At 64.0% G+C, this 24,095-nt stretch overlaps 1 protein-coding gene across 11 annotated transcripts in view; it reads left to right on the forward strand.

The window, feature by feature from the left end:
- Window positions 1-24,095, forward strand: part of RBFOX3 (RNA binding fox-1 homolog 3) — a 121,573-nt gene that overhangs the window by 94,351 nt on the left and 3,127 nt on the right. For 5 of the 11 annotated variants that reach the window (XM_064728935.1, XM_064728937.1, XM_064728934.1 and 2 more), the window contains 12 exons: window positions 1,506-1,550; window positions 7,296-7,632; window positions 18,702-18,953; window positions 19,446-19,583; window positions 19,971-20,024; window positions 20,509-20,601; window positions 21,528-21,588; window positions 21,833-21,886; window positions 22,235-22,367; window positions 22,921-22,960; window positions 23,653-23,714; window positions 23,995-24,073. In XM_064728935.1, coding sequence (XP_064585005.1) covers window positions 7,531-7,632; window positions 18,702-18,953; window positions 19,446-19,583; window positions 19,971-20,024; window positions 20,509-20,601; window positions 21,528-21,588; window positions 21,833-21,886; window positions 22,235-22,367; window positions 22,921-22,960; window positions 23,653-23,714; window positions 23,995-24,073 — 1,068 coding nt within the window. In that variant the 5' untranslated portion in view covers window positions 1,506-1,550; window positions 7,296-7,530. Of the gene's footprint in view, window positions 1-1,279; window positions 1,441-1,505; window positions 1,551-7,295; window positions 7,633-18,701; window positions 18,954-19,445; window positions 19,584-19,970; window positions 20,025-20,508; window positions 20,602-21,527; window positions 21,589-21,832; window positions 21,887-22,234; window positions 22,368-22,920; window positions 22,961-23,652; window positions 23,715-23,994; window positions 24,074-24,095 lie in introns of those variants that run through there. The other 6 variants (XM_064728940.1, XM_064728931.1, XM_064728932.1 and 3 more) reach the window with 6 other exon arrangements.

A 24,095-nucleotide genomic window follows, 5' to 3' on the forward strand; every position in this document is an offset into this window, starting at 1 on the left:
TGGGAGCCCCCAAACATCTGTGTTAGGGCACCCACAGCTGGGGCAGGAGGCTCTGCCAGGCCTGCAGGGCTGTCAGCATCGCTGGGAGCCAGGGAGCCCCCAAACATCTGTGTTAGGGCACCCACAGCTGGGTCTGCCCTGGCCTGGGGAGACGGGACCCCCAGCCCAGTGCAGGGTGAGAGTGTTTGCAGGGTTTTTATCATGAGAGTGCTAATGGAAGTCAGCACCAGCCTAATGAGCTGTACTCCTCCATGAATCTGATTCATTGAGGCAGGAATTACCATAATTGATTATCCTGCTGCGTGCCTGAGAGCCGTGTTTGCTAACAGAGTGCCTGGGAGCAGTGTCTGTGCTTCCTAAGCCGTCAGACCGTCCCTGGGCTGGGTGCTGCTGGGGCCAGTGTGGGCTCAGAGCAGCCCCCAGGCACCCCCAGGGTCCTGAACCCCCCTCGGGACCCTCACCTGGGGCCGCTGGCCCTGCACTGGGGGCTGAGCAGCTCCAGAGCTGCTGGGCAGGTGGGACCCAGCCCCTGCCGGCCTCCAAAGCACAGCAACAGGCACACACAGCCCCCCTCACTCTTTAGCCACTCCTGGGATGTATCAGCCATTCTCATTATTCTGAGGGTCTAACATGATTGATGAATGTTTGCCTTGGCCACGCTGCAAAAGCCAATTAGTTGAAGTGCAGCTTTCAGGAAGTTTTCTTTGAAATTTGGCTTAATTTCCAAGAAGTGCCCAGAGCCAGGAGAGCAGCAGCGTGCTGCAGGGGCTGCTCCTCTGTGTCCCTGTGCTGCTGCTCTGGGCTGAGGGCTTGGGATGCAGCGACCCAGATGTGCAGCCAGCACTGGACGGCAGCTGTGCCCTGTGGGGTGTGTGGGGCTGTGCCTGCAGGGCTCTGGGGCCCAGGAAGGGACCCCTGCTCTGTGGGAGCTGGGTTGGGTTCCAGGTGCACTGGTGGAGCTGAGGGGGGGGATCCTGTGCCCCCCACCCCGGGCATGGTGCTGCTGGGTGCTTGTCACCGTAAGACATGAAATAACACGACACAGACACGCTGCTGTTTCCAAGGTAAAAAGGGGAGGTTTATTTTTTGACTCTAACACTTACAGATCTCCAAAAGTGACAGTGGATTGGAGGGTGACAGTGCCACCTCTCCAATGGACAAACCAACAGCCCATCAAATTTCTCCTCCTCCATAAAAGAATGCAAAACAATAGGTTATTTACACAAAGCATGTGAGAAAGTTCATTACAAGAATGTAAGCATCAGAAGGCTTAGAAAATCTTAAAAAACCAGGGTGGCAGGTGCTGATGCTGCTTGGCTGCCCTGGGCTGAGCCCCTGGCCTGGCCAGCACAGGCTCCCCAGGGCCCAGGGAATGTCACTGACATCCAGCTCACATCCCAGCACTGAGCAGACATGGGCAGGCAGCACTGACTGTGACAGGTTAGTGATGATGATGATGATGAGCATTGATTTTAACTCTTCCTCCCCTTGCCTGTGTTTTCCAGAGCGCCCCGTGCGAGCGCCGCGGGAGGAGCTGGGCCCAGTAAAAGGTACAGAGGGTTGGGGTCCCAGCCAGGGGCTGCCTTGGCTCCGCCCTGGCTGCTCCCGGGGTCCCTCCTGCATCCAAACCTGAGTGTGTGGGGCTGGCAGGGGGCTTGGCATGGGCAGGGCAGGGCCTGGGGCTCAGGGATGGGGCTGGGGGCACAGAGCAGCTCCCGGGGTCCCTCCTGCATCCAAACCTGCGTGTGTGGGGTGGCAGGGGCCCCGTTCTGTGGCAGGTGCTCACCCAGGAGATGTTTGTCCCCAGGGTTCTGGGAGGGTCACCACAGCTCACGGTGTCCCCAGGGCTCTGGGCCCTGGCAGGGCCTGGGGGTGCCAGTGGGACCAGGGGGTGCCAGGGGCAGTGGCACTGTGCTGCAGGAGCTGCTCGCTTGCAGGGCTGTGAAAGGGAACACTCCCATCCTTGGCACACACAGGACAAGGATGGAGGTGACCTGCTGGGGGGATTGTGCTCTGGAAGGGACCTGAGATCCTGTGGGAAATGTGGAAAAAGAGCTGCCGGGAGGAGCAGGAAGGCTGGGTGGGAGCAGGGTGTGCAGGGAGCCAGGATGGGCATGCAGGGTGAGAGGATGGACGGGAGGAAGGCTGTGCTGTGCTGGGCTGTGCTGTGGGCTGGGGACCCTGTGCCTGCTGGTGTCTCAGTGGTTCACTCCCCATTGAGGAGGGGGCTTTGCCCCTCCCAGTGCCCTGCTGTGTGTGGGTGGGAGGGCAGGGGTCAGCCCTGGGCTGCAGGATCTGCTGTGGCCCTGGCTGTGTCTGCAGGAGGGGAGGGCAGCAGGGTGGGGGTCCTGCAGCTCCTGCCCGCTCTGGGTGGGAGCTTTGGGCTCGGCACAGGGGCTCTGTTGGTGTGGCTGTAGAAGGAGAGGGTGGGATGGAGCTGGTCAGAGCTGGGGAGGTGCCCCTGCTGCTGCCCCTGCCCAGTCTGTCTGCTGGTGATGGAGGGGTTTCATTCTGCTGCACTGGGCCCCTCTGTCTGTCTGTCTGTCTGTCCCATACTGCAGGGCTGGGGGCTCTGGCAGGGCTGGGGGCACCCCAAGTAGCAGCTGGGGCTGCATTTACAGGACACAGAGAGAGGGGAAAGGGTTTGGATCACGGAGATATAGGAGGGAGCAGGGAGCCCCCCGCCCCAGCTGCCTGCAGTGGTGCCTCTGCTGCTTTATCACCCTCTCCTGGCGCTGAATTATTGAGAGTGTTGCTCTCGTTTATTGCCGTGCTGGAGGAGAGCTGCCTCCAGCCTGGTGCTGCTCTGAATGTGATTATGGGGCTGTGGATGTCAGAGCCAGCTGGGCCCCCGAGACCCATCTGCTGCCCCCCTCACTCCTGTGCTTCCCTTATCCTTATTCATTCCCTCCCTCCCCGCCTGGCTCTGCGCTGGTGGTCCCCCTGCTCCTTCCAGCTGTGCCCCTGGAGGACAGAGACTGAGCCTGAGGGGAGCAGCACTGCCTGCCTGCCAAGCCAGGGGCAGCAGGGCTGGTGAGCAGGACCCCAGACCCATCCCCAGGGCCAGGCCCCGGTGCCAGGGGTGGCTGAGGTTTGTGTGCAGGACCCCTGACCCATCCCAGGGTGGCTCGGACCCCTCCTATCGTTTGCCATGTGCTGGCACCTGGGGTGGCTCGGACCCCTCCTATGGTGTGCCCTGTGCTGGCACCTGGGGCTGCTGCTGAAGCCCCCCTGTGGGGCACAGGGCTGCCAGTTCAGAGGGTGCATTTCTTGGGTTCGGTCACAGCCCCCTCCTCACCTGGGGAGGCCATACCTGGTGCTCCATCTCTGGGATTCAGAGCAGGCGCTCAGAGTGTCTCCAGTGACCTCTGAGAGCAGCAGGAGGAGGAGGAAGGAGCAGGGACAGATGGAGGTTTAACAGGGTGCCAGGGGGGCTTGTCAGCCCCTTCTCGCTGCCCCAGCTTGGGGCAGGGACCATCCCTGTGGTGCTGGGGACGTGGGACCTTCCTTGCCATGGGATGGATGCTCCTTGTCACACAGCAGCTCTGATCTGTCAGTGCCTTCGTCTAATTGCTTGATGTCTTCGAATAACTACTAATGAGCTTCTAATTAATGAATGCCTTGGCTTGGGGGCATTTTGAGTGGGTGGCAGGAGAGGATTAGGCTGGTGCTGGTGTCCCTGGGTGCTGTGGGCTGCCAGCACTGCCCTCACAGGGTGACCCCGGGGCTGGAGCACCTGATGTCCCAGCGCAGCCTCGATGGCCCTGAGGCAGAGGCCGTGTCCTGCCTGATCTGCAGCTCCCTGGCAGCTCTCAGGAGTGCCAGCACCCAGCTTTGCCCTGTGGGGAGTGCTGCAGGGACCAGGGGGTCCCACCAAGCACCAGCAGCCCCCGGGACACCCAGTGCCCCCGTGGCTGTGTGCTGTGCCCCTCAGCAGGTCCAGGACATGGCATCATGGCATCATGGCATCATGGCATCGTCCTCTCTGCTGGGAGAGGAAGCACGGGGCTCCCAGTGCTGCCAGGTGTTGGAATTCCACTGCATCCTGTGGGTGGGAATCTGGGCACGGAGCTGGGCAGCAGCTCTGACAGGTGCCCAGGGCTGGGTGCAGGGCCCTGGCACCTGGATGTGCCACAGCTGTGCTCAGTGGGGCTGGGGGCTCCGGGCAGACCCCTGGGCTCGTTCCTCGTGGATGAAGCTCCCAGATGTCCCAGGGTGTCCCTTGGAGCAGGCCTGAGCTTTCTGCCCTTTCCCAAGGAGAGGATGGCACCGCTCTGGCTGCCTCGGGCCCCTCCCGGCAGCTCTGCACTGTGCAGCGCGTCCATCCCGGTGCCTGGAGCAGCCAGATGGGCTGTGCTGTCCCTGCCAGCTTCCCTCGGGGGTCTGGGTGTGTGCCCACCAGTGCTCCCAGTGCAGGCTCTGTCCCTTGGCCCCGGCACTGGAACAGTGGCCAAGGCCACTCCTGTCCTGGTGCCGTGTTGTTCTCCCTCTTCCAGAAAACAAAACCAAGGAGCCCTGAAGGGTTCATTTAAAATAAATAAAAAACTGGGAATTGTGCTGATTTGAGGGAAAGGCAGCCCCATCCTGAGCGGGGGAGCGCAGTGCCAGCCCGGCCCCGAAGGGCAGAGAGAGATGTGCTGAGAACTGCAGCCCTGTGCAACTTCAGCCTTTGATCGTATATCTCACACGTGCCCTTTGCTTTCCCTCTGCTGATATTTATTAGGTTTAATTTTACTGGGACACGGCTGTAAGTGAGACAGATGGAATGGGGTCTGTGCGCCTGGTGAACACATCTTAATTAAACAGATAAATAAACTTTCCTTCCAGGAGGCTTCAGTTTCGGAGGGGCTCCTCGGGGGCTGCGGCTCTGCGGGGCGGGCACAGCCCTGGTGCCACCACTGCTGGCTGGCACTGTGGCACGGCGTCACCGGGAGCAGCAGGGTGAGGTGGTGCCAGCAAGGTGTCCCTGTGAGCTGACAGGGTGCCACCCTGCCCATCAGTGTCCCCGCTGCAGAGGGACATCTCTGCGGCCGGGCACGCCTCGGGGATGGCAGGAGAAGGGGGAGAGGAGACTCCAGCTCTCCTCAGCTCCCAGAGCTGTGCCCGTTGTGCTGCTGGCTCAGGGCAGTGCCAGCACGGCCAGGAATGCCTTTGAGTCACCCTGGCCGGAGCGGCGCAGGGGAGGATGGGCACATTACCTCATCCTGGAGCCGCTCCTGCCTCACGTGGTGCGCTTGGTTGGGCACCGCAAGGCCTCCGTGCCAGGCATGCCCTGCCGTTGTCACCTCCAGAGCTGCAGCGCAGCCAGAGCGGCCCAGGCCCTTTGGAGCTGCCTGCTCGGGGTGCCCCTGCCCTGCACGGGGTCTGGGGGGGTTCCTGGGGGAGCCCCTCTCCCCTCAGCTGCACCAAGGGCTGTGCAGGGACACATTTGTCCTTTCAGAGCTGTCCCACATCCTTCCCTGGTGCTGGAGCGCACAGAGGGCATGGCATGGGAGGGAAGGGAAGCTGGGCACCAGCAGGAGAGTGAGGTGTGAGCATCACGGTGTGCCAACGGGGCCACGGCATCTGTCCTGGTCCTTGGAGCTGGAGGGGGAGCAGCTGTGGTGGGCACCCACGGGGAGCAGTGCCTGGGGATGCTGTTGGCAGCAGATGTCACTGCTGGACCTTTTTGGTGCCCGGTTCCACAGGGTGGTGGTGGTGACAAAGCCTCCCCCGGGCCTGGCATCCCCTCCCCAGTCTGGGTCCCTGCAGTCCCCTTGGAGTGCATTCCCCCAGTGTCAGGGCCTGCTGGGAGGGACTGGCACCCCCTTGGCCCCACACACGTCTTTCTCAGGGTGGCTCTTGCAGAGCTGCTTGCAGCAGGCTCTCCCTGTGCCTCCGGGCCGGCCGTGCCACACACGCTGCTGCTCTGGAGTGTCTGCAGCAGGAGCCGTAGCACTGCGAGTGTACCAGGACACTGCAGCATGTCACTGTGCCTGGGGATACTGTGGAAAATCCCAGCTCCAAACGGCTGGTCGTGTGCTGGAGGCTCCGGCAGGGACGGAGCATCAGCAGCTGCTGGCACAGCCCTGCCTTTGTGCATCCCATTTGGCCGAGACGGAAGCCGAGCCGAGCCCAGGTTTCGTTTCCTCCATGCCCCAGCACAATGCCAGCCACCTGGCACCCTCCGCGCAGCGGGCCATGGTGGAGTGGGACGGTGGCACCAGGAGACGGCCCAGGGGCACTGGCCGGGGCTCCCAGCAGGCTGGGATGGTGGAGTGGGACGGACCAGGGCACACCCAGGGCCCTAACGCCAGGCACCTCACGGAGGTCCTGCTGGCTGACCTGTGGCCAGCGGCGGATCTGGGAGAGGGTATGCTCTGGGAGCGCAGGGCCGTGGGAACCCCAAGTCACCCACCCCAAGGGACAGACCCTGTGCACCCCAGGGGCGGGATCCGCTGGGGACAGGGGTCCCTGGTCACCTAGGGGCAGCGCAGGGAAGGGCTGTGCCAAGGGGCAGGGATCCCCGCAAGGGGCAGGGGTCCCTGTGTCACCCCAAGGGGCAGGGATCCCCGCAGGGGGCAGGGGTCCCCGTGTCACCCTAAGGGGCAGGGGTCCCCGCAGCCCTCCGTGCCAGGGGGACGGGCAGGCAGGCGGGGGCTCCCTGGGCTCCCACACCTTGGCAGGGCTGGGCAGTGGTGCCCGGGGCATGCGGGCAGCGGTGAGGCGCGGCCCGCTGCGGGCTGCCCGCGGCCGCGGGGCCGTGCGGGGCCGTGGCTCCGGTGGCCCCGATGGCCCCGGTGGCTCCGGGAGGCGGAGCCGGGGCTGCCGCACGGTTCCCCGGCCCGGAGCGCCGGCGGCTCGCAGCGGGAGCGCGGCGGAGCGCACGTGTGCGGCGGGCGGGGTGCGCACGGGGGATCCCCGGCAGCCCCGCCGCCCGCCCCGCACGGCTCCGCGGCACCGGCTGCAGCGCCGGAACCCCGGTAAGAGCCTTGCTGGCCGGGAGGGAGCCGGCCCGGCCCGCCCGGCCCATCCTGCCCCGCTGCCTCCCCAGCGTGCGGCCGGGCGGCCGGGCCGGCGGGGAAGCCATCTGCAGCGCGGCGGCGGCGGAGGGGTTAAGTGCGGGATCAGCTGTTCTCATGTCATTACGGATTCTCTTCATTTTATACAGAGCTCTGTTTGATGTCTGAATGCACAGGGGACTCCCCCTCCTCCTCCAACTCCCACCCCTTTTATTTCGCTCCCGAGCCCTCTCTCCTTCCTCCTCCCCTTCCTTTCTCTCCCGCTCCGCTCTGGCTCACGCACACCCTTTGCAGACCGTGCGCTCAGTGCCAGTGTCTAATGGCCCCGAAGTGAAGAGCCAGGCGCTGCTCCGGCGGCGGCGCGGCCGGCCTGCCGCAGATGAACCCTCCTAACTAGCGCCGAGGGGTCGGGAGGGACGGCGAGCAGGGGAGAGCCCGAGGGGCCAGCCGGGAAGACGAGGATAGCGGTGGATAGCGGTGTGCGGAAGAGGACGGACCCGCGAGCAGCTCCACGGCTACCTGTCGACACATGCTGTGCTCCATGGCTAACTCGGGCTGCCTCCTTGTCTCCAACTCAGGCATGCTTCCTCACTCTCTCCCCTGTCCTCCAGCCTTCCTCTACCTCCAACAGGTAAGCCACCCTCTCCAGGGGATTTTTTTGCTTTCCGGTTCGCACGTGTTTGTGGCTGGTTCCCTCTCGGCAGAGGGTAAGAGCGTGGCAGCTTCTCGCAGCCTCCGGCAGCCAGGGATGCTGTTGGTGCTCGGCCGCAGCTTTGGGGTCTCTCGGTTTGCCCAGGGGGAGCAGGGCCAGGGCAGCGGGCAGGGCAGGGCAGGGCAGGGCAGGGCAGGGCAGGGCCGCCGGCGCGGCTCCAGCGCTCCTGCCTCGCGATGATGGATGCTCGGTGAGGAACGAGGCTCCTGCGCGGCCTGAGCAGAAGGGAAGTGATGAGCTCATGTGTGCACACGTGTGTGCACTGTGTGTGTGTGCCCACGGCCGGGCATTGGCTGTCCCGCTGTCGCTGGAGGTGCTGCAGAGGGACTGGGGGCACGTGGTGCCAGGCGGGTGCCAGGCTAGGGTTTGCCAGCCCAAACAGAGGCTGCTGAGGTTGTCAGTTTGGTCCTTCACCTGGGCCAAGGTTCCGCTGTCCCCCAGGGCTGCCCTGGTTCCTGTGCTGGACCCTGACTGCCGGGTTTCTGGGCCCACCATCCCAGGGGAAGCGCGGCTTGGAGAGGCAGCATCTTCCTCAAATGCCTCTGTGCTGCGTCGGAAATCCCGTCTGCCAGCCAGGCAAACCGCTCCATTTGTGCTTTCAGGAGTTTAAAAATTCATGGCATCCTCGCTGCACTCGGCGTGGCCGGCGCGGTTCAGCCAGCGGCGAGGACGGGCACGCGGGTGCCAACCAACAACCCTCACCCCGGCGGGGAGGCCGAGGAGTGCTGGCTCCCTGGGGTGTCTGTGGCCGGTGTCCGAGCGGGGTCGTGGCCAGAGCGTGGCCAGGGGTGGTGGGCATGGCGAGGCCCAGGTGTCTCTCCCATACCGGTGCTGGCCGTGGGCACGGGGGCTGCGGCAGGGCTGCCGAGGCAGGGCCAGGGTTTATTGCACCCAGAGCCCGGGGACAGCCAGGGCTGAGCTGGGTTTCACCCTTCCCAGAGCTGCACTGTGGCTGCTGCACACTGACACTGAGCAAACCTGTCCCCGAGCCCCCACCTGTCCCGGCGATGGTTTCTGTCCCTAGGAAGGAGCACAAGGATGCTCTGGAGGGGCAAGGCCCTGTCTGCAGCATGGGGGATGTCTCTCTCCAGCTGGGATCCCCTGTCCCTGGCCACACTCTGGGCTCAGCTGTGCTCCCCTTTGCCCTGTGGAGCGCTCTGGCAGGGCTTGGCCTGGCTCTGGCAGCAGTGGCAGTGACAGCACGGCCCAGCAGTGCTCCCAGGGCCTGCAGGGCTGGGAGAGAGGAGCTGCAGGTCCCTGGGAGGCAGGAACTTCCCTGGGCGTGCAGCTCTGCCCCTGGCAGCCCCCGGTTCTCCCATCACCCTGCCTGCTTTGCTTTGACCGTGGTGTTCCGCATCTCTTCCTCCCTGCTCTCCCAGCAGCCTCCTGCTCCTTGGCAGCAGCTCTGGACTTGTGAGCCAGGAGGACGGTTTTGTTACAGGATCTGGAGTTGGATTTTCACCCGGCTGATGAGCACGATGGAGGTGAAAATCTCCGTCCCCTTCCTGGGGTTTATGCTGAGCTGAGGTTCTGCACCCAGCACCTGGGGACAGGTGTTCCCAGTGTGTGTCACAGCAAGGTGTCAGGGACAGGGACATCACTGGAGACCATCACTGGGGCAGGGGCATGGGCCATGCGTGGCTGATGGGCCCCTCAGTGGCTGTGCCTGGCTCCTGCTTTAGCTCTGGGTTTGCTCTGGATTTTAGGCTGCCCACCTGTGCCACCTGCACCCCAGGAGCCCACAGGGAGCAATGCTGCCTCTGCCTGGGGCACGTGCCCACCCCAGAGCGGCTCTGCCAGCTGGCCTGGCTCACCTCTGTGCACCTGAGAGGGTTCATTTCACCTGACTTTCCCTGAGTTGGCTGTGCCATGGGCTCTGGGGGGACTTGGTTGTGACCCCCTGGGTTACAGGTCCCTGTCCAAACCCTTTGTGGGTTTGTAAGGAGGTGTCCCATGGTGGTGCCTGAGCCAGTGACCAGGACTGAGTCTGGGGCTGGCCGGTTGGTCAGGAGCTGGGTAATGCCAGGATCTGCATGCAGTGAGTGCCCTCATGCCCTGCAGACAGGGCTCTCCCTGCCAGGAGCCTGTGCCTGAGGATGCTCTGTGGCTCCAGCCCCAGCGTTTGCAGCTGGGCTGGCATTTCAAGGGATGACCAAGTAATGAAGCTCTCAGCAAAACTTCAGCTCTTCCAGCGCCAGGGAGGGCTCAGCAGTGCCAGTGGCTCTTGCAGGAGCTGTGGTGCCTCTCAGCTCACTCTGCTCCATTTCCCCCATGTGGCCACCCTGGCCTGGCCACAGGAGCTGTGGGTCTGTGGCATTCTGGGCTGTGCAGCCACACCGTGCCCAGAACTGCCCCTGGCACTGCCCTGCTCCACGGGCACGAGTTCTGGAGGGCAGGGCCAGGGCAGGGTGGGTGCAGGTCTGCAGCAGAGCAGCCTGGCCCAGAGGGAACGCTGCATCCTTCCCTGGGGCTTGCAGGGACATTTGGCTCTGGCTCAGCGAGGGTCTGGGTGTGCAAGGACCCTCTGGTGGCTTAGTTTGGTTAACAAGGATTCAGCCACTGCTCAGAACACATCTCTGCTGTTGTGGGTGAGCAGTGATGGCTGCAGGACAGGGCTCGGTGCTGACCCAGGGCAGACCCTGAGGCTCAGCATCATTGCTGAGCCCTGCACAGCCCTGCTGCAGCCCCGTGCGGGTGTGAGCCCAGCCCAGGCTGACAGCCAGGTGTGTGAGGCGATGCAGTGCTGTCCCTGGGGTGCTCCTGGCTCAGTGCTGTCCCTGGGGTGCTCCTGGCTGGGAACATCCCCTGCTCCCAGGCACACCCGCACAGGAGCCCTGGCTGAGCAGCGCTGGGAAACAGCCTCTGCAAACCCTGCTTGGAAAATTCCTTTCCAGAAGGGCTGCTGCCAGCTTTAGCGTGGTGTATTTTTAGGGAGCGGGTCTATTCCGAGCGGTTTCAGCAGCGGGCGCGTTTCAAACCGGGTTTGTCCCCCTGCCCGTGCCTCGCAGGGCTGTGAGAGCCAGCACGGCAGCTCCTGCTCTGCCCAGGCTGTGCCAGCTGCCCTGCCCGTGAGCACAGGCCCTAGAGCCCCCAAAACATGTTTTCTGCTTTGGGTTCTTCCATACTGAAAACACTGACATTAATTTTAGCTTTGCAAAGCTGCTTTTCCCACAATAGCTGTGATTTTGGCCCACACTGCCTGGCAATGCTCTTTTTATAGGTATATTCCTATTTTTACGCTATAGTGATGGGTGAATGAGTAGATTAAATTAGATTTAGTATCTGTCATTCCTTAAAGCATCACATGCAGTCGGAGGGGGGGTGTAACAAGGACAGGCTAATTAGCAGAGCGGGTGCAGGCCCCCCCCAGCAGTTCCAGCAGCTGCACACCCTGGCCCTGGGGCTGCCCCCGCTCAGGGGCCACCATCCACACGGCAAGGTGCTTTGGAGCGTGGCTGTGTGTGCAGCCAGGGCTGGCAGGGCGCTGGGCGCTCAGCTGGGCACCTCCAGGAGCCCCAGGGTCCCTTGGCTGCTGTCCCCACGGGGATTGGGGCTCCTCTGTGGGGACACTGTGTCTGTGGCATGGTGGGCTGCCATGGAGGAGCCAGGGGCACCAAGGGGCACCGTAGCCCCTCCAGGAAGGGCATTGGTCACTTCAGTGCTGCTGGATTTTGTAGGCAGCTGTGGGCCTGGGTGCTGGGAGGGCTTGGGGAGCTGTGCCAGTGCTGGGAAGGCTGGGAAGGGTGCCTGGGCACAGGAGAACTGAATGTCCCAGCAAGGAGCTGGATCTTCCAGTGCTGGTGTGAGCCCAGCAGCGTGGGGTCAGGGGCTGTGCAGTCCTGGCCATGCCGTGGCCACTGACACAGTGATGTGACAATGCCTTTGAGCAGGCTGGGAGCGGTGGGATGGGAGCTCTGGGCTGGGAGCTCTGGAATGGGGCTGTGGGATGGAGCTCTGGGATGGAGCTCTGGGCTGGAGCTCTGGGATGGGAGCTCTGGGATGGAGCTGGGCTGGAGCTGTGGGATGGAGCTGTGGGATGGAGCTCTGGGCTGGAGCTGTGGGATGGAGCTCTGGGATGGAGCTCTGGGCTGGAGCTCTGGGCTGGAGCTCTGGGATGGAGCTGTGGGATGGAGCTCTGGGATGGGAACCCCGGTCTGGGGGCTCTGGGAGCTGCAGGATCCCCCCTCCAGTGCCCGTGGGCAGCCCTGGCAGGGCTTTAGGCTGCAGCACCTGCCTTGGCATTGCAGGGGCCAGCAGGGAGCAGTGTGAGCAGCGTGCCCCTCACTCCTGGAGCAGGGGAAGGGTTGTGGTGGCACCATGGTGCTGTGGGCACTGCCAGGCTCAGGGCTGCTCCCACACCAGCCCTGTGTGCCCAGCCAGGATCCACAGCCGGGCTCTCAGCACAGCCTTCAACAGCTCCCGTGGAAAATCCAAACTGGGGAGAAAGGAGTGGGAGCAGGCGACAGTGGCAGCTTATTTGTGATCTGCATTGTGTGGGGAGCCCTTAATTAGAGGTAATTAGACTAATTAACTTGCAAATGAGAAACTCGTCTTTTCCTCCTTTTCTTTTACAAGAAAAAACAGAAAAGACGAACAACAAGATAAATATTGAGGCTAATTACGTTGTACCTGCTGCAGAGCCCTCCACCCACGGGAGGCCTGGCATGGGTGCCATCCCTGTCCGTGTGTCCTGCTGTCCCCACTCAGAGCTGCTCACGCTGCCAGGCATGTGTGCCCATGGCCCTGTGGTCCCCTCTGGTGGAAAGGGACATGGTGTGTGTCCAGCAGGGACATGGTGTGTGTCCAGGAGCTGCTGGGGACAGTGGCCAATGCAAGGACCCAGTGGCCAGGCCCTGGCAGTGGCAGTGCCATAGAGGGCATGGCCCCAGCGCTGTGCCTGGCACACTCGCTGCCAAAGCTATCCCATCCATCAGAATGGAGCAGGGATGTCCCCTCTGACACCACCAGGTGACACACGCGCTGTTCCAGCCCCAGGAGCCGGGATGTCCCCTCTGATGTCCCCTCTGATGTCCCCCCAGGTGGCACACCCGCCGTTCCCAGCCCTTCCCTCGGGCCATCTCCGCTTTCCCCTGCTCTGTGCCGCACAGCCCGGGGGTTCTGTTAGCACAGCCCGGTTCAAATGTCTGATTAGTCTGTAGGAGATCGAGGGGTCAATTTTCCACAGCTCCTTCCTCTCCATTTAACTAATTTAACCGCACGATTGTTACAAATTTCATTTTATTATAGCGCTGCTTCTCAGTCCAATTGAACAAATAGAATGCAAATTAAGAAAATTCTTTTCCTAAGAGTGCTGAATATGTAATTAGAGGAAAAATTAGCCCTGGTGCCATAGCAGAGGGCCCTGCGTCCCACCAGCTGTCCAGGCACCACAGGTCCCTGGTGACAGTGCCACAGGGCTCACAGGTGCCACCCGCAGCTGTGCCAGTGCCCCAGCATGGTGACAGGGTGACAGTGACAGGGTCAGTGCCTGTGCTCTGCAGGTGCAGGACCAGTGTTCAGCTGGGTTCCTGGCGCCCTGTGGGCCAGGTGTGGGGCTGGCAGGGGCGCTGCTGTGGGGTGTGGGAGGTGTGGGGCAGGTGTGGGACTAGCAGTGGCCGGGGAGCTGCTGTGGGGTGTGGGAGGTGTCAGGCCAGGTGGGCTCTGGCAGCCCCACGGGAGGGTTCTGGAGCCCCAGCCCTTTCCAGGGGAGCCCAGCAGCTGCCCCAGGCCTGCAGGAGCAGCAGAGTGCTCGCCATGCCATGCCATGCCATGCCGTGCCGTGCCGTGCCATGTGTGGGTATCTGCATCTGGCACTGCTGCCCGCAGAGCTCAGGGGGTTCTAGGTCAGCTCCAGCCCACCCTGGGCTCTGCAGCCTGGTTTGTGCCTCCTGTGCCACCTGTCACAGCCTTGTGGTGACCACTGGGGACCGAGCATTGCTGGGAATCCCAGCCCAGGCTGCGAACACCGAGTGTGCCCGGGGGCAGAGCTGTGCCGGGGATGCCACCAAGGGACTGGTGCCCCTGCAGCTGTGCCCAGGCACCGCTGGCACCAGGTGAGCCGGTCCCGTGGCGATGTCGGGCTGTGTCGGGGGGACCAGAGGGCTGAGCAGGGCTGAGCATCCCGGAGCTCTGTCCGTTCCTGCCCCACCGTGTCCGTCCCGGCGCTGCCGTGTCCGTCGGTCCGTCCCGGTGTGGGCGGGGGTGGCCGGGAGCCCCCCCCCAGCACCCCCGGCTCGCCTTGGTTACACAACATTATCATTTCATAATACTCTGAAATATACATGAAGTTGGCTGAATGCAGATGAAATTGCACCATTTACTTCATGAATATTTCATGAAGCCTCCGCTCCGAAGTTTCCAGCTGGCAGAGCCGGGAGCGGGGCCGGACCGTGCCCCCTGTGCCCGTGCGAGGTGACAGGGACACGCGTGCTGCCGTGTGCCTGGGCCAACGTCCCGTGCCATCGCCACTCCTGGGCATGCCATCGCCTGCCTGTGCTCCCCAGGCTGCCAGGGCAGGGGCACAGCAGCGTCTGTGAGCTGGGGACACGGGCAGGAGCAGGGCAGGGGGTGCAGAGTGTGGGAAATGTGTGCCAGCCCAGGAAAATGGTGTTTCCCATGCCAACAGGCTGCTCTGCTTCCCCTCCTCCTCCTCCTCCTCCTCCTCCTCCCCCTCAGGTGCTGCCTGCCCACTGGAGCTCTCCTTTCCTCCCGCAGCATCCCTGGCAGATGCCATCACCCACCTCTCACCCTCCCTAATGCAGACATTGAGTGCAGCAGCTGCTGCTGTCCCTGCAGCCCCTTCCCTGCTTCCTGCACAGGCTCCATCCCCATCCTGCCCCCCAGCCCTCTGTGGGATCACTGTGTCCCCACTCTGGGTGTAAGGGACCCACCACAAGCTCCTGGCATCCCCGTCGTCCCCAGCCCAGCCCTCTGTGACCCCACTCTGGGGGTAAGGGACCACCACTGGCTCCTGGCATCCCCTGGGTGGGCAGGGGCAGGGCTGGTCCCTGCCGGGGCTCCCTGAGCCCCCTGCCCGCAGCCAGGAGCCTGCACAGCGCCGGGCACTGCTTTGTATGGATGGCACAGCTCTGGGGCTAATGAAATATTTACAGGTCAGTGGTTTTGTGAGAAATGACAGGGATCAGTCAGTTCCTTTTCAGGGAGTAATTTTCCTCCCCTCCGCGTTCTGTGTTCCGTGTTGACAGTCATTAGCATGGGCAGGGGCCGAGGGGGAGCTGTGTCTGTCATGCTGTGAGTGAGTCCTGCTGGGCACGGGGTGCCTGCATGGCACAGGTGCCATAACTGGGCAGTGCCATGCTGTGACTAGGCCATGCCGTGCTGTGACTGGCAGTGCTATGCCATGGTTGGGCAGTGCCATGCCGTGACCAGGCCATGCTGTGCTGTGCCACCCCTGCACCATCAGCACTGTGCAGCACAGCTGGGGCAGAGCTGTGGGCAGAGTTGGCTGGTGGGAGTTGCCCTGGGCTGGAGATGGGACTGGGGTCAGGCTGAGGCAGCAGGGTGGCCGTGAGGCTTGGAGGAAGCTGGCACGTCCATGGCAGCAGGAGGGGACAGATGCTGCCCCTAAGCCCAGGCCCTCCTGGGTGGCACTGTCACACCGGGCTGGCACCACGTCTGTCACAGCCCAGGTTTGGTGGCCCTTTGTAAGCGCTCGTGGCTGGCAGCTGCCCCATCCTTAGCACTCAGGTGATTGCTCTGACCCTGTGCATCCGGGGCTCCTGGCGCTGTTTCCTTAGAAAGGAGCACAAGTGGGAATCGGCGCTGTCAGCCCCGGGCTGCCAGGCACCATCACCGAACTGCGGCGTCGGCAGGAACCAGCCCCACGCTAAATGACTGGAAAGGAAATGGCATGGATTGTGCTGAGGAGGCAGAGTGGGGCGGGAGGAAGCAAGTGGAGCAAACAAAAAAACTTCATTAATTAAAGAAACTCGTTAATGAGGGACATTTAATCAGCTAAAGATGATATCTACCCCCTGCCTGCTGCGGCAGCCGCTGCGCAGGGCTGGTGGTGCAAGGCTGAGCTGTGGGCAGGGCAGGGGACACTGTGGACACTGCACAGGGGACACCAGGCAGGGACACGGGGCAGGGGACACCGCACAGGGGACACGTGGGAACTTGGGCTCCTTGTCCCAGCCTCTGGGACATCCCTGGGGCAGTGGTGTTTGAGCTCAGGGCTGTGCCACTGTCCTGCAGGTACCTGCCCGAGCAGGTGGGCAGCAGAGGTGCCAGGTACTGCTTGTGCCCCCTGTGCTGCCAGCTTTGCTGCAGGCTCAGGGCACTGATCTGTCTCGTTTTGAATGAGCCCAAGGGCTGTTAAGGACCAGAATCTCTTTTACTGCAAATGTCAAAAGCACCATGTGGGAGCATCCCTGTGCCCCAGGCGGGCTCGGTGCTGGCAGAGCTGGGGGTGTCTCTCAGAGCCCTGTCCCTGGCACCCACAGGCCAGCACTGTGCCCCAGGCTCCCTGCATGGCCAGGCGCTCCGAGCTGGGGTTCTCTGGGTGCACGGGTGGGTCGCTGGGACCCTCTGGGTGCTCAGTGCAGGGGGACACCCCAGAAGGGGCTCCAGCCCCCTCCTGGGAGGGGCAGAGGGACCCTCAGAGGCTGCCGGGGATGGGGCTGTTCCAGTGGGGCAGGCAGTGTGGGGTGTGAGCTGGGCAGTGTGGTGTGCATGGGCAGCCATGGTGTCCGTGGCACAGCCAGGCCTGTCAGCGTTCCCTGCCCATGGCACCCTCAGTGCTGGGGCTGCCCGGGATGGGGCTGTTGCAGTGCCATGGGCAGCGTGGGGTGTGAGCTGAGCAGTGTGGTGTCCGTGGGCAGCACGCAGCCAGGCCTGTCAGCGTTCCCTGCCCATGGCACCCTCACCACAGCAGCCCTGGCCGAGCAGCTCTGTCCCCATGGGGTAGCCAGGCCCTGGGAGCAGACAGGAGGTGCTGGAAGCCCTGGATCTGTGGGTTTGTGCATCTGTGTCTCTGCAGCACCCGCAGCTCCAGCGCCACGAGCAGCAACCAGGGGAGCCTAATGGTCCCTGAATGAAATAGTGCCCGGGCTGACAGGCACTGCGACAGCCCCAGTTAATAACTGATACAGACGGGGCTGCTGGGACAGCCTGACGAGGGGCTGGCACGGGGGGACAGTCCCTGCTGACACCCTGGTCAGCGTGTTGGTGGCTGATCCTGGCTGCAGTGACAGCAGGGGCGCATCCAGGGCAGCACAGGCAGGAGGGATGTGGGCTGCTCCTGGTTCTGCCCGTGCAGGCTGGAAGGGATGGGCACAGGGTGCCAGGATCAGGCAGGGAGGGATGGGCACAGGGGGCCAGGATCAGGCAGGAGGGACAGGCACGCGGTTGTCACCATGATATTTTATGAAAAATCCTGGCAAAGGGATTTTTCATAAAATATCATGATGACACAGGGCACCAGGATCAGGCGGGGAGGGATGGGCACAGGGCACTGGGGAGGCAGCAGGCACTGGGACAGTGCCATAGGGACTGTCAGTGTCTGTCAGCTCCCTGGAGAACAGCTGTGTGCCGAGACCCAGGTGAGCACAGGATGGAGTCTCTGTCCTGCCAGGTGGAACAGCACCTGGGCCGTGGGCAGGGGCGGCGTGGGCAGCTCCCGGTGCCCGTCCCGGGGCAGGGCCGTCCCGGGGCTGGGCTCTGCAGCCTGGCAGCCCCGGCCCACACGGGCAGGTGCGTGGGGCTGGCGCGTCCCAGCAGCTGAGTCAGCGCGGGCAGGCGGTGCCGGGGCTGCCGATGGATGACTTGCAGATAGAGCTGCGGCGGGGCTGCTCCCGCTGGGGCTCCGCGTGTCCCCGTGGGCTCTGCTGCCTCCCGCAGCTGCCAGCGCATCCCCGGCCACCCCGCCATCCCTCCCCGACATAAATCGGTCACACACACATGCAATTAAGGAGCTTGTCTGTGCGGGCTGAGCCACAGCTGGGTTTCACAGGCCGGGGCTGCTGCAGCGCGGTGTGAACATCCGAGGGGCTGCGGGCGCTGCCCCCGGCCCTGGCACTGCCCCTGGGGGCTGCAGCCGTGCCACCCCCCTCTGCGAGGGCGACAGGCTGAGGCTGTGGTGAGGATGGACAGGCGGTGGGTGGGTGTGCAGAGCACGCTGCCCTCCCAGCCCCTCGCAAACCCCTTGTGCCTTGGTGTGGGTGCAGCTCACCCCGTTTAAACAAGGCGGCCACGCCAGCTGCGTTACAGCAAAGGGCCTAATTAAATATTTAGCAGTTAATTGATCCCTGTCTGGGGTTTGCCGAGGGGCCATCAGCATCCCTCCCTGGGCCCCTCCCAGCTGCCCAGCCGGGGCTGGTGCTGTGCAGCTCCCAGCACGGTGCTGCTGGCCCGGCTCTGCTTTGCCCTGGGCTGGGCTCCCTTCCCAAGGAGAGGGATGTGCCAGCTCCAGGAGTTACACCCCACACGGAGGCCTCTGTTCTCCTACCCAAGGCCAGCACAGTGGGCAGGCAGGGCATGGGAGCGGGATAGGATGGGGTTCAGCTGCTGGCAACGTGACCCCAAAGCCAGCACAGCACAGAGACAGCCCAGGGCTGGGGGGAGACACCAGAGGCTGGGGGGCAGTGGGGTGGAGATCAGAGCCCCATCCTGTGGCAGTGGCAGCCCAGGTGCCAACACTCAGGGGCATGCCCCACTCTCTCGGCTGCCATCCTAGGGCAGTGCCAGCCCCGGTGTGCCGGCACTCAGGGGCATGCCCTGCTCTCTCGGCTGCCATCCGGATCATAGGGCGTCCCATCCTAGGGCAGTGCCGGCACTCAGGGGCATGCCCTGCTCTCTCGGCTGCCATCCTAGGGCAGTGCCAGCCCCGGTGTGCCGGCACTCAGGGGCATGCCCTGCTCTCTCGGCTGCCATCCTAGGGCAGTGCCGGCACTCAGGGGCATGCCCCGCTCTCTCGGCTGCCATCCTAGGGCAGTGCCGGCACTCAGGGGCATGCCCCGCTCTCTCGGCAGGGTAACCAGGACGCCACGGCCCCGCCGGACGCCATGGCCCAGCCCTACCCCCCCGCCCAGTACCCCCCGCCCCCCCAGAACGGGATCCCCGCAGAGTTCGCCCCGCCGCACCCGCACCCCACGCAGGACTACTCGGGGCAGAGCACGGTCCCGGAGCACGCCATGAGCCTCTACACACCAGCACAGAGCCACCCCGAGCCGGCGGGCAGCGACGCCAGCACGCAGTCCATAGCAGGGACGCAGACGGTACCGGTGAGGCACTGAGGGGGCTGGGGCTGTGGGGGCACGGGGCAGTGCCAGGGGTACCGGGGGTGCTGGGGCAGTCCTGCTGCAGGGGTCCAGGGCAGTGCCAGAGCTGCCAGGAGGGCCCTGGGGCAGTGGTGCTGCCTGGCCCAAGTCCCACAGGGTACCAGGCTGGGTGTTCCTGCCATCCATCACTCCCCCTCAGAGCCCCCCATCGTTTCTCATCACTCGTAATCCCCTCGCTTGGCTCTGCTCTAGGAGATGGTGGCAATTACAGCGCTGGAATGCAGCACCAGCGAGGTGCTGAGCTCTGCGCTTTGCAGTCCTCCCACACGGCCCCGGGTGCAGCATCTGCATCCCCACAGCCCCAGCAGGAGGAGGGACACCCGTGGGTGCTGCCCAGAACGGGGGGAGCACAGGGTGTCCGTGGGCAGGCAGGGCCAGGCACAGGGCAGGGACACCCGCTGGGGCCGGGGGCTGATGGCAGCGGTGCCTCCCCAGCAGACGGACGAGGCGGCACAGACAGACAGCCAGCAGCTACACTCCTCAGACACCACAGACAAGCAGCAGCCCAAGAGGTTACACGTCTCCAACATTCCCTTTCGGTTCCGGGACCCCGACCTGCGGCAAATGTTTGGGGTGAGTACAGCTCCCTCCATCACGCCCCTGCTCAGTGCTGCACAAACACCCCTGGCACTGTCGCCTCCCAAGGCACATCCTGCCCAGCCCTGTGTGAGGAGCAGGGGGTGACACAGAGCCCTTGTCCCCCTCCGCTGTCCCCTTCCCAGCCCTCATTAGGACTCAGAGCAGTGTTAGTTAATGAAATTTCGGATGACCCTCCCCAAGCCGTGTCAGAGTGGGAGCCATGGGAGGGACAAGGGCTTTCCCTGCATGACCCCGGGGGTGCCCAGGTCTGGCCCCAAGGCAGCGCTCTGCCCATCCCTGCACAGAGCCCCGTGCCAGCAGCTCTGGGTGCAGGGCCAGCGGCTTTGCAGGCACTCACCCCTCTGTTCTCTCCACTTGCAGCAATTTGGGAAAATCCTGGACGTGGAGATCATTTTCAATGAGCGGGGCTCCAAGGTGGGTGATGCCCATGGCCAGCAGCATACAGCCAGTCCCGGGGAGGGTGCCAGTGGAGCCAGGTTGCCCAGCAGTGCTGTAACCTGCTCTGCCCTCCTCTCCTGTCCCGTGGGAGCCTGGCATGCCGTGCCCCGTTGGTGCCAGCTGGGGAGGTGGTGCAGGTCCCTGCACCCTGCACTGGAGGGAGGAGAGGGCTCGCTGTGTCCCACCACGGGCAGCTCGTGTCCCTCTGTGTCTGGATGTCTCTGTTGTATCTTCCCCGCTTTCTGTGCCCCTCTCCCAGACTCTTCTCCCATCTCGTGGGCGATTCTGGGGCCTCAGCCGGGACCCCCGGGGACCCCAGCCCGGGCTCTTCATCTCTGCACTGTGGCAGCCTCACCTCCTGCGCCAGCTCTCCTGATTCACCCCCTCTCTCTCTCTGTCCCCACACCCTCTCTCTGTCTCTCTCTGTCTCTTTCTTTCTCCTTTTCTCCTCTGCTCACAGGGTTTTGGGTTTGTAACTTTTGAAACTAGCACAGATGCCGACCGGGCACGGGAGAAGCTGAATGGCACCATCGTAGAGGGCCGGAAGATTGAGGTGCTCAGATAAGTGTGCTAGTGCCGTGCCATGCCTGCGTGTGCGTGTCCCCTGCCCGGGCTGGGGGTGCTTGGGGCAGCCCCGGGTGCCCAGGGGGCTGTGCCCAGCGCGTGCATGTGTCCCTGAATGTGGCACGGTGGGAGCATGTCTGCGGGAAGGTCGGCGCCTGGCACAAGGAGTGTCGGGCCCAGAGGACCCTCCCGGCTGCACGGAGAGCTGGGTGCCAGCTGGGGCTGCATTCTGCTGGCACAGACCAGGCTGGCAGAGCCCCGTGCCCGCCCCAGGCTCTGCAGGGAGCTCTGGGGCTCTGCCCCGCATGCCACCCCCCTGCTCTGTGCTGGGAGGGAGCATCCACCCGCAGCTCCGCACCTGCAGTGCCAGCAGCTGCCCAGCCCCGCAGGCTTTGGTTTCTCCAGGCTTAGCACAGGATCAGGCTCTGCCCGTGTGCCAGCAGCTCCCCGCTGGTGGCTGGCGAGTGGTGGGGAACAGGGAGGCACATGGCAGAGGGAGTGGGACAGAATGTCCCCAGCAGTGCTGACGGCAGAGAGGGAGCCTGGCAGGGCACAGCAATGCCCCATGGAAAACATCATCCAACAAAACTGGGCAGGAGCTCAGGGGCAGCATGTTGGGCTCAGCCTGAGCATGGCACCGCAGCTCTGGGGGCACCAGCCAGCAGCCTGAGCCACGCTCACAGCTGGGGATGGAGGCCTGGGCTGCTGGAGGCGCGGGCAGGGCTGTGCACAGCGGGTGCTGCGGGCAGAGCCGTGTCTCGTGTCTCTGGTGCACTGCATCCTCTGCTCCAGCACCCAAAGCAGCAGCAGCAGCAGCAGCAGCAGCAAGGGGAGCTGGCTGCAGCCGAGCGGGCCCTGGACCCAGCCTGGCCAGCTCCACGTCCTCAGGCACTGAGCCCGTCCCTCTCTCCGCAGGTGAACAACGCCACGGCCCGAGTCATGACCAACAAGAAGGTGGCCAACCCCTACACCAACGGTAAGGCCGGTGTCTGGGGAGCAGGGCTGCAGCAGGCAGGGGCACCCCTGGGCACCGGCACTGCCTGGCTGCTGTGCAGCTCTGGCAGTGAGTGCCCTCCACACTGCGGGCAAATGGGAGAGCAGCTGCTCCTGCCCAGTGCAGGAGTGCAGCCCCCATGCCCTCCCCCTGCCTGGGATGGGGCTGCTGCCCCTCAGGGCACCATGGAGAGTGCCCTGTCCTCACCAGCTCTCCCTGCCCACAGGCTGGAAGCTGAACCCGGTGGTGGGAGCAGTCTATGGCCCCGAATTCTACGCAGGTAAGGTCGGGCTGCAGCAGTACCTGCTGTGGGTTCTCCCCAAACCTCAGCTCTGCCCTGTGAGCAGCCCCTGGCCCCTCTCCCTGTACTTCACACCTGTCTGGACAGTTCCTCCTATCCTATCCTATCCTATCCTATCCTATCCTATCCTATCCTATCCTATCCTATCCTATCCTATCCTATCCTATCCTATCCTGTATCCTGTATCCTGTATCCTGTATCCCATCCCATCCCTTGCCCAGCATCCCCACGGGACCTGAGGGGACAGGGTGGGCTGTGCCACAGGTGCCCGGTGTGGGCTGTGTGCTCCTGCTGTGCACAGCCCACAGGTGTCCCTGCCTCCTGCAGTAACGGGGTTCCCGTACCCCGCCACGGGGACGGCCGTGGCCTACCGAGGGGCGCACCTGCGGGGCCGGGGCCGTGCCGTGTACAACACCTTCCGTGCCGCGCCGCCGCCGCCGCCCATCCCCGCCTACGGCGCGTGAGTACCGGGGGCTGCTGGGGGGGACAGGGCTGCCACGCCGCCCGGGGCTGTGCTGGCACTGCCAGGCCCGTCAGGAACGGGCTGCAGCTCCTGCGGCTGTGCTGGCACTGCCAGGCCCGTCAGGAACGGGCTGCAGCTCCTGCAGCACCTGCCTGGCCACAGGCTCTGCCCCTGCAGCTCCTGCGGCTCCTGCCTGGCCACAGGCTCTGCCCCAGCCCCACTCTGCTGCCCTGGGTGAGCCGCATGCTCAGCAGCCTCCTGCCCACCAAGGCACCAGGCGCTATTCCAGCCAGGACGGGTGGTTTAATGGAAACCCAGCTGGGGTGGCGTTGGTCACAGACACATCCATGGCCATCTGTGGCTGCTTGGCTGCCCCCAGCAGAGATCCTGCTTTGGGAACCTCCTGCCCTGCCCTCTGCTTGTGCCCAAGTCCCTGCCCGGAATCCCAGCCCAGAGGTGCCTTTGGGGCCTGGACAGCCACTCCTTGCCCTGTTCAGTGCCCTCACCCCGGGGCTCTTACCAGGCTCTGATGCCTCTGCCTCGTTTCCAGGGTCGTCTACCAGGATGGGTTCTACGGAGCTGAGATCTACGTAAGTGACTCTGTGCCCAGGGCTGGGCTGTGACAGGGACCCCATGCCAGCACAGGGGGCATCACACGGGTCCCTGGTGGGCTCTGCCCCACCCCAACCCCTTCCCCTGGGCAGCAGCAAGAGCATGAACCCAGCACAGCTTCTGCAGAGCAGTCTGGGTGGCACACAGCACACAGGATCCTGTGCCCAGCCCTGTGCCCCTGCCAGCCCTTGCAGGGCTGGTGCCACACAGGATTTACAGCCTCAGTTCCTTACGCCCGCGTTTAACCTCCGTGTCTGAGCAGCCAGCGGCGATATTTCAGGCGGGCACTGAAGGATTTATCTAACGTGACACCTCATTAAAGCGAGCGGGGAGGTGACAGTCTCTTCTCTGGAAATTTAATTTTTTAAGGTTAATGTTTGTGAAGGCCCCTGGGGAATGGGAATGAGGCTGTTGCATGCGCAGTGGCACTGGCACCAGCTCCCTGTGTGCCCCACACCTCTCTGTGCAGTGCCATGGGGCACCCAGCTGCCCCCAGCCCCAGTCCTAGTGGGTGCAGCCCCCTGACCAGTGTCTCTGTGCCCCATTCCCAGTGGGTGCAGCCCCTGACCAGTGTCTCTGTGCCCCATTCCCAGTGGGTGCAGCCCCCTGACCAGTGTCTCTGTGCCCCATTCCCAGTGGGTGCAGCCCCTGACCAGTGTCTCTCCCACAGGGGGGCTATGCTGCCTACAGGTACGCCCAGCCCGCAGCAGCAGCGGCCGCCTACAGCGACAGGTGAGCACCGGGCATGGCACCTGGGGGAGCCCCGTGCCACCCTGCACGTCCCACCCTGGCACCCCAGCTGCTGAGTGCTGTGGGCCAGGACAGAGTCAGGCATGGGGAGGGCAGGCAGGGACCCCTTGCTCCCCTCAGGGCTCGGCTGGAAAGGGTTGGCACCACTGCAGGGGGAGCAGGGAGATGCCAGGGGCTCCCAGGTGCAGCTGGGAGGGAGGGAGGGCTCAGAGGGGACACAGGGCCCCAGCTCTGTCGCTAACACCCCGCTGTTTGCTCCTAGCTACGGCAGAGTGTACGCAGCAGCAGACCCCTACCACCACACCATCGGCCCCGCCGCCACGTACAGCATTGGCACCATGGTAAGAGCAGTCCCTCGGCCTT

The sequence above is a fragment of the Zonotrichia leucophrys genome, chromosome 18 (assembly GCF_028769735.1).
Source record: "Zonotrichia leucophrys gambelii isolate GWCS_2022_RI chromosome 18, RI_Zleu_2.0, whole genome shotgun sequence".
In the NCBI taxonomy this organism is placed as follows: domain Eukaryota; kingdom Metazoa; phylum Chordata; class Aves; order Passeriformes; family Passerellidae; genus Zonotrichia; species Zonotrichia leucophrys.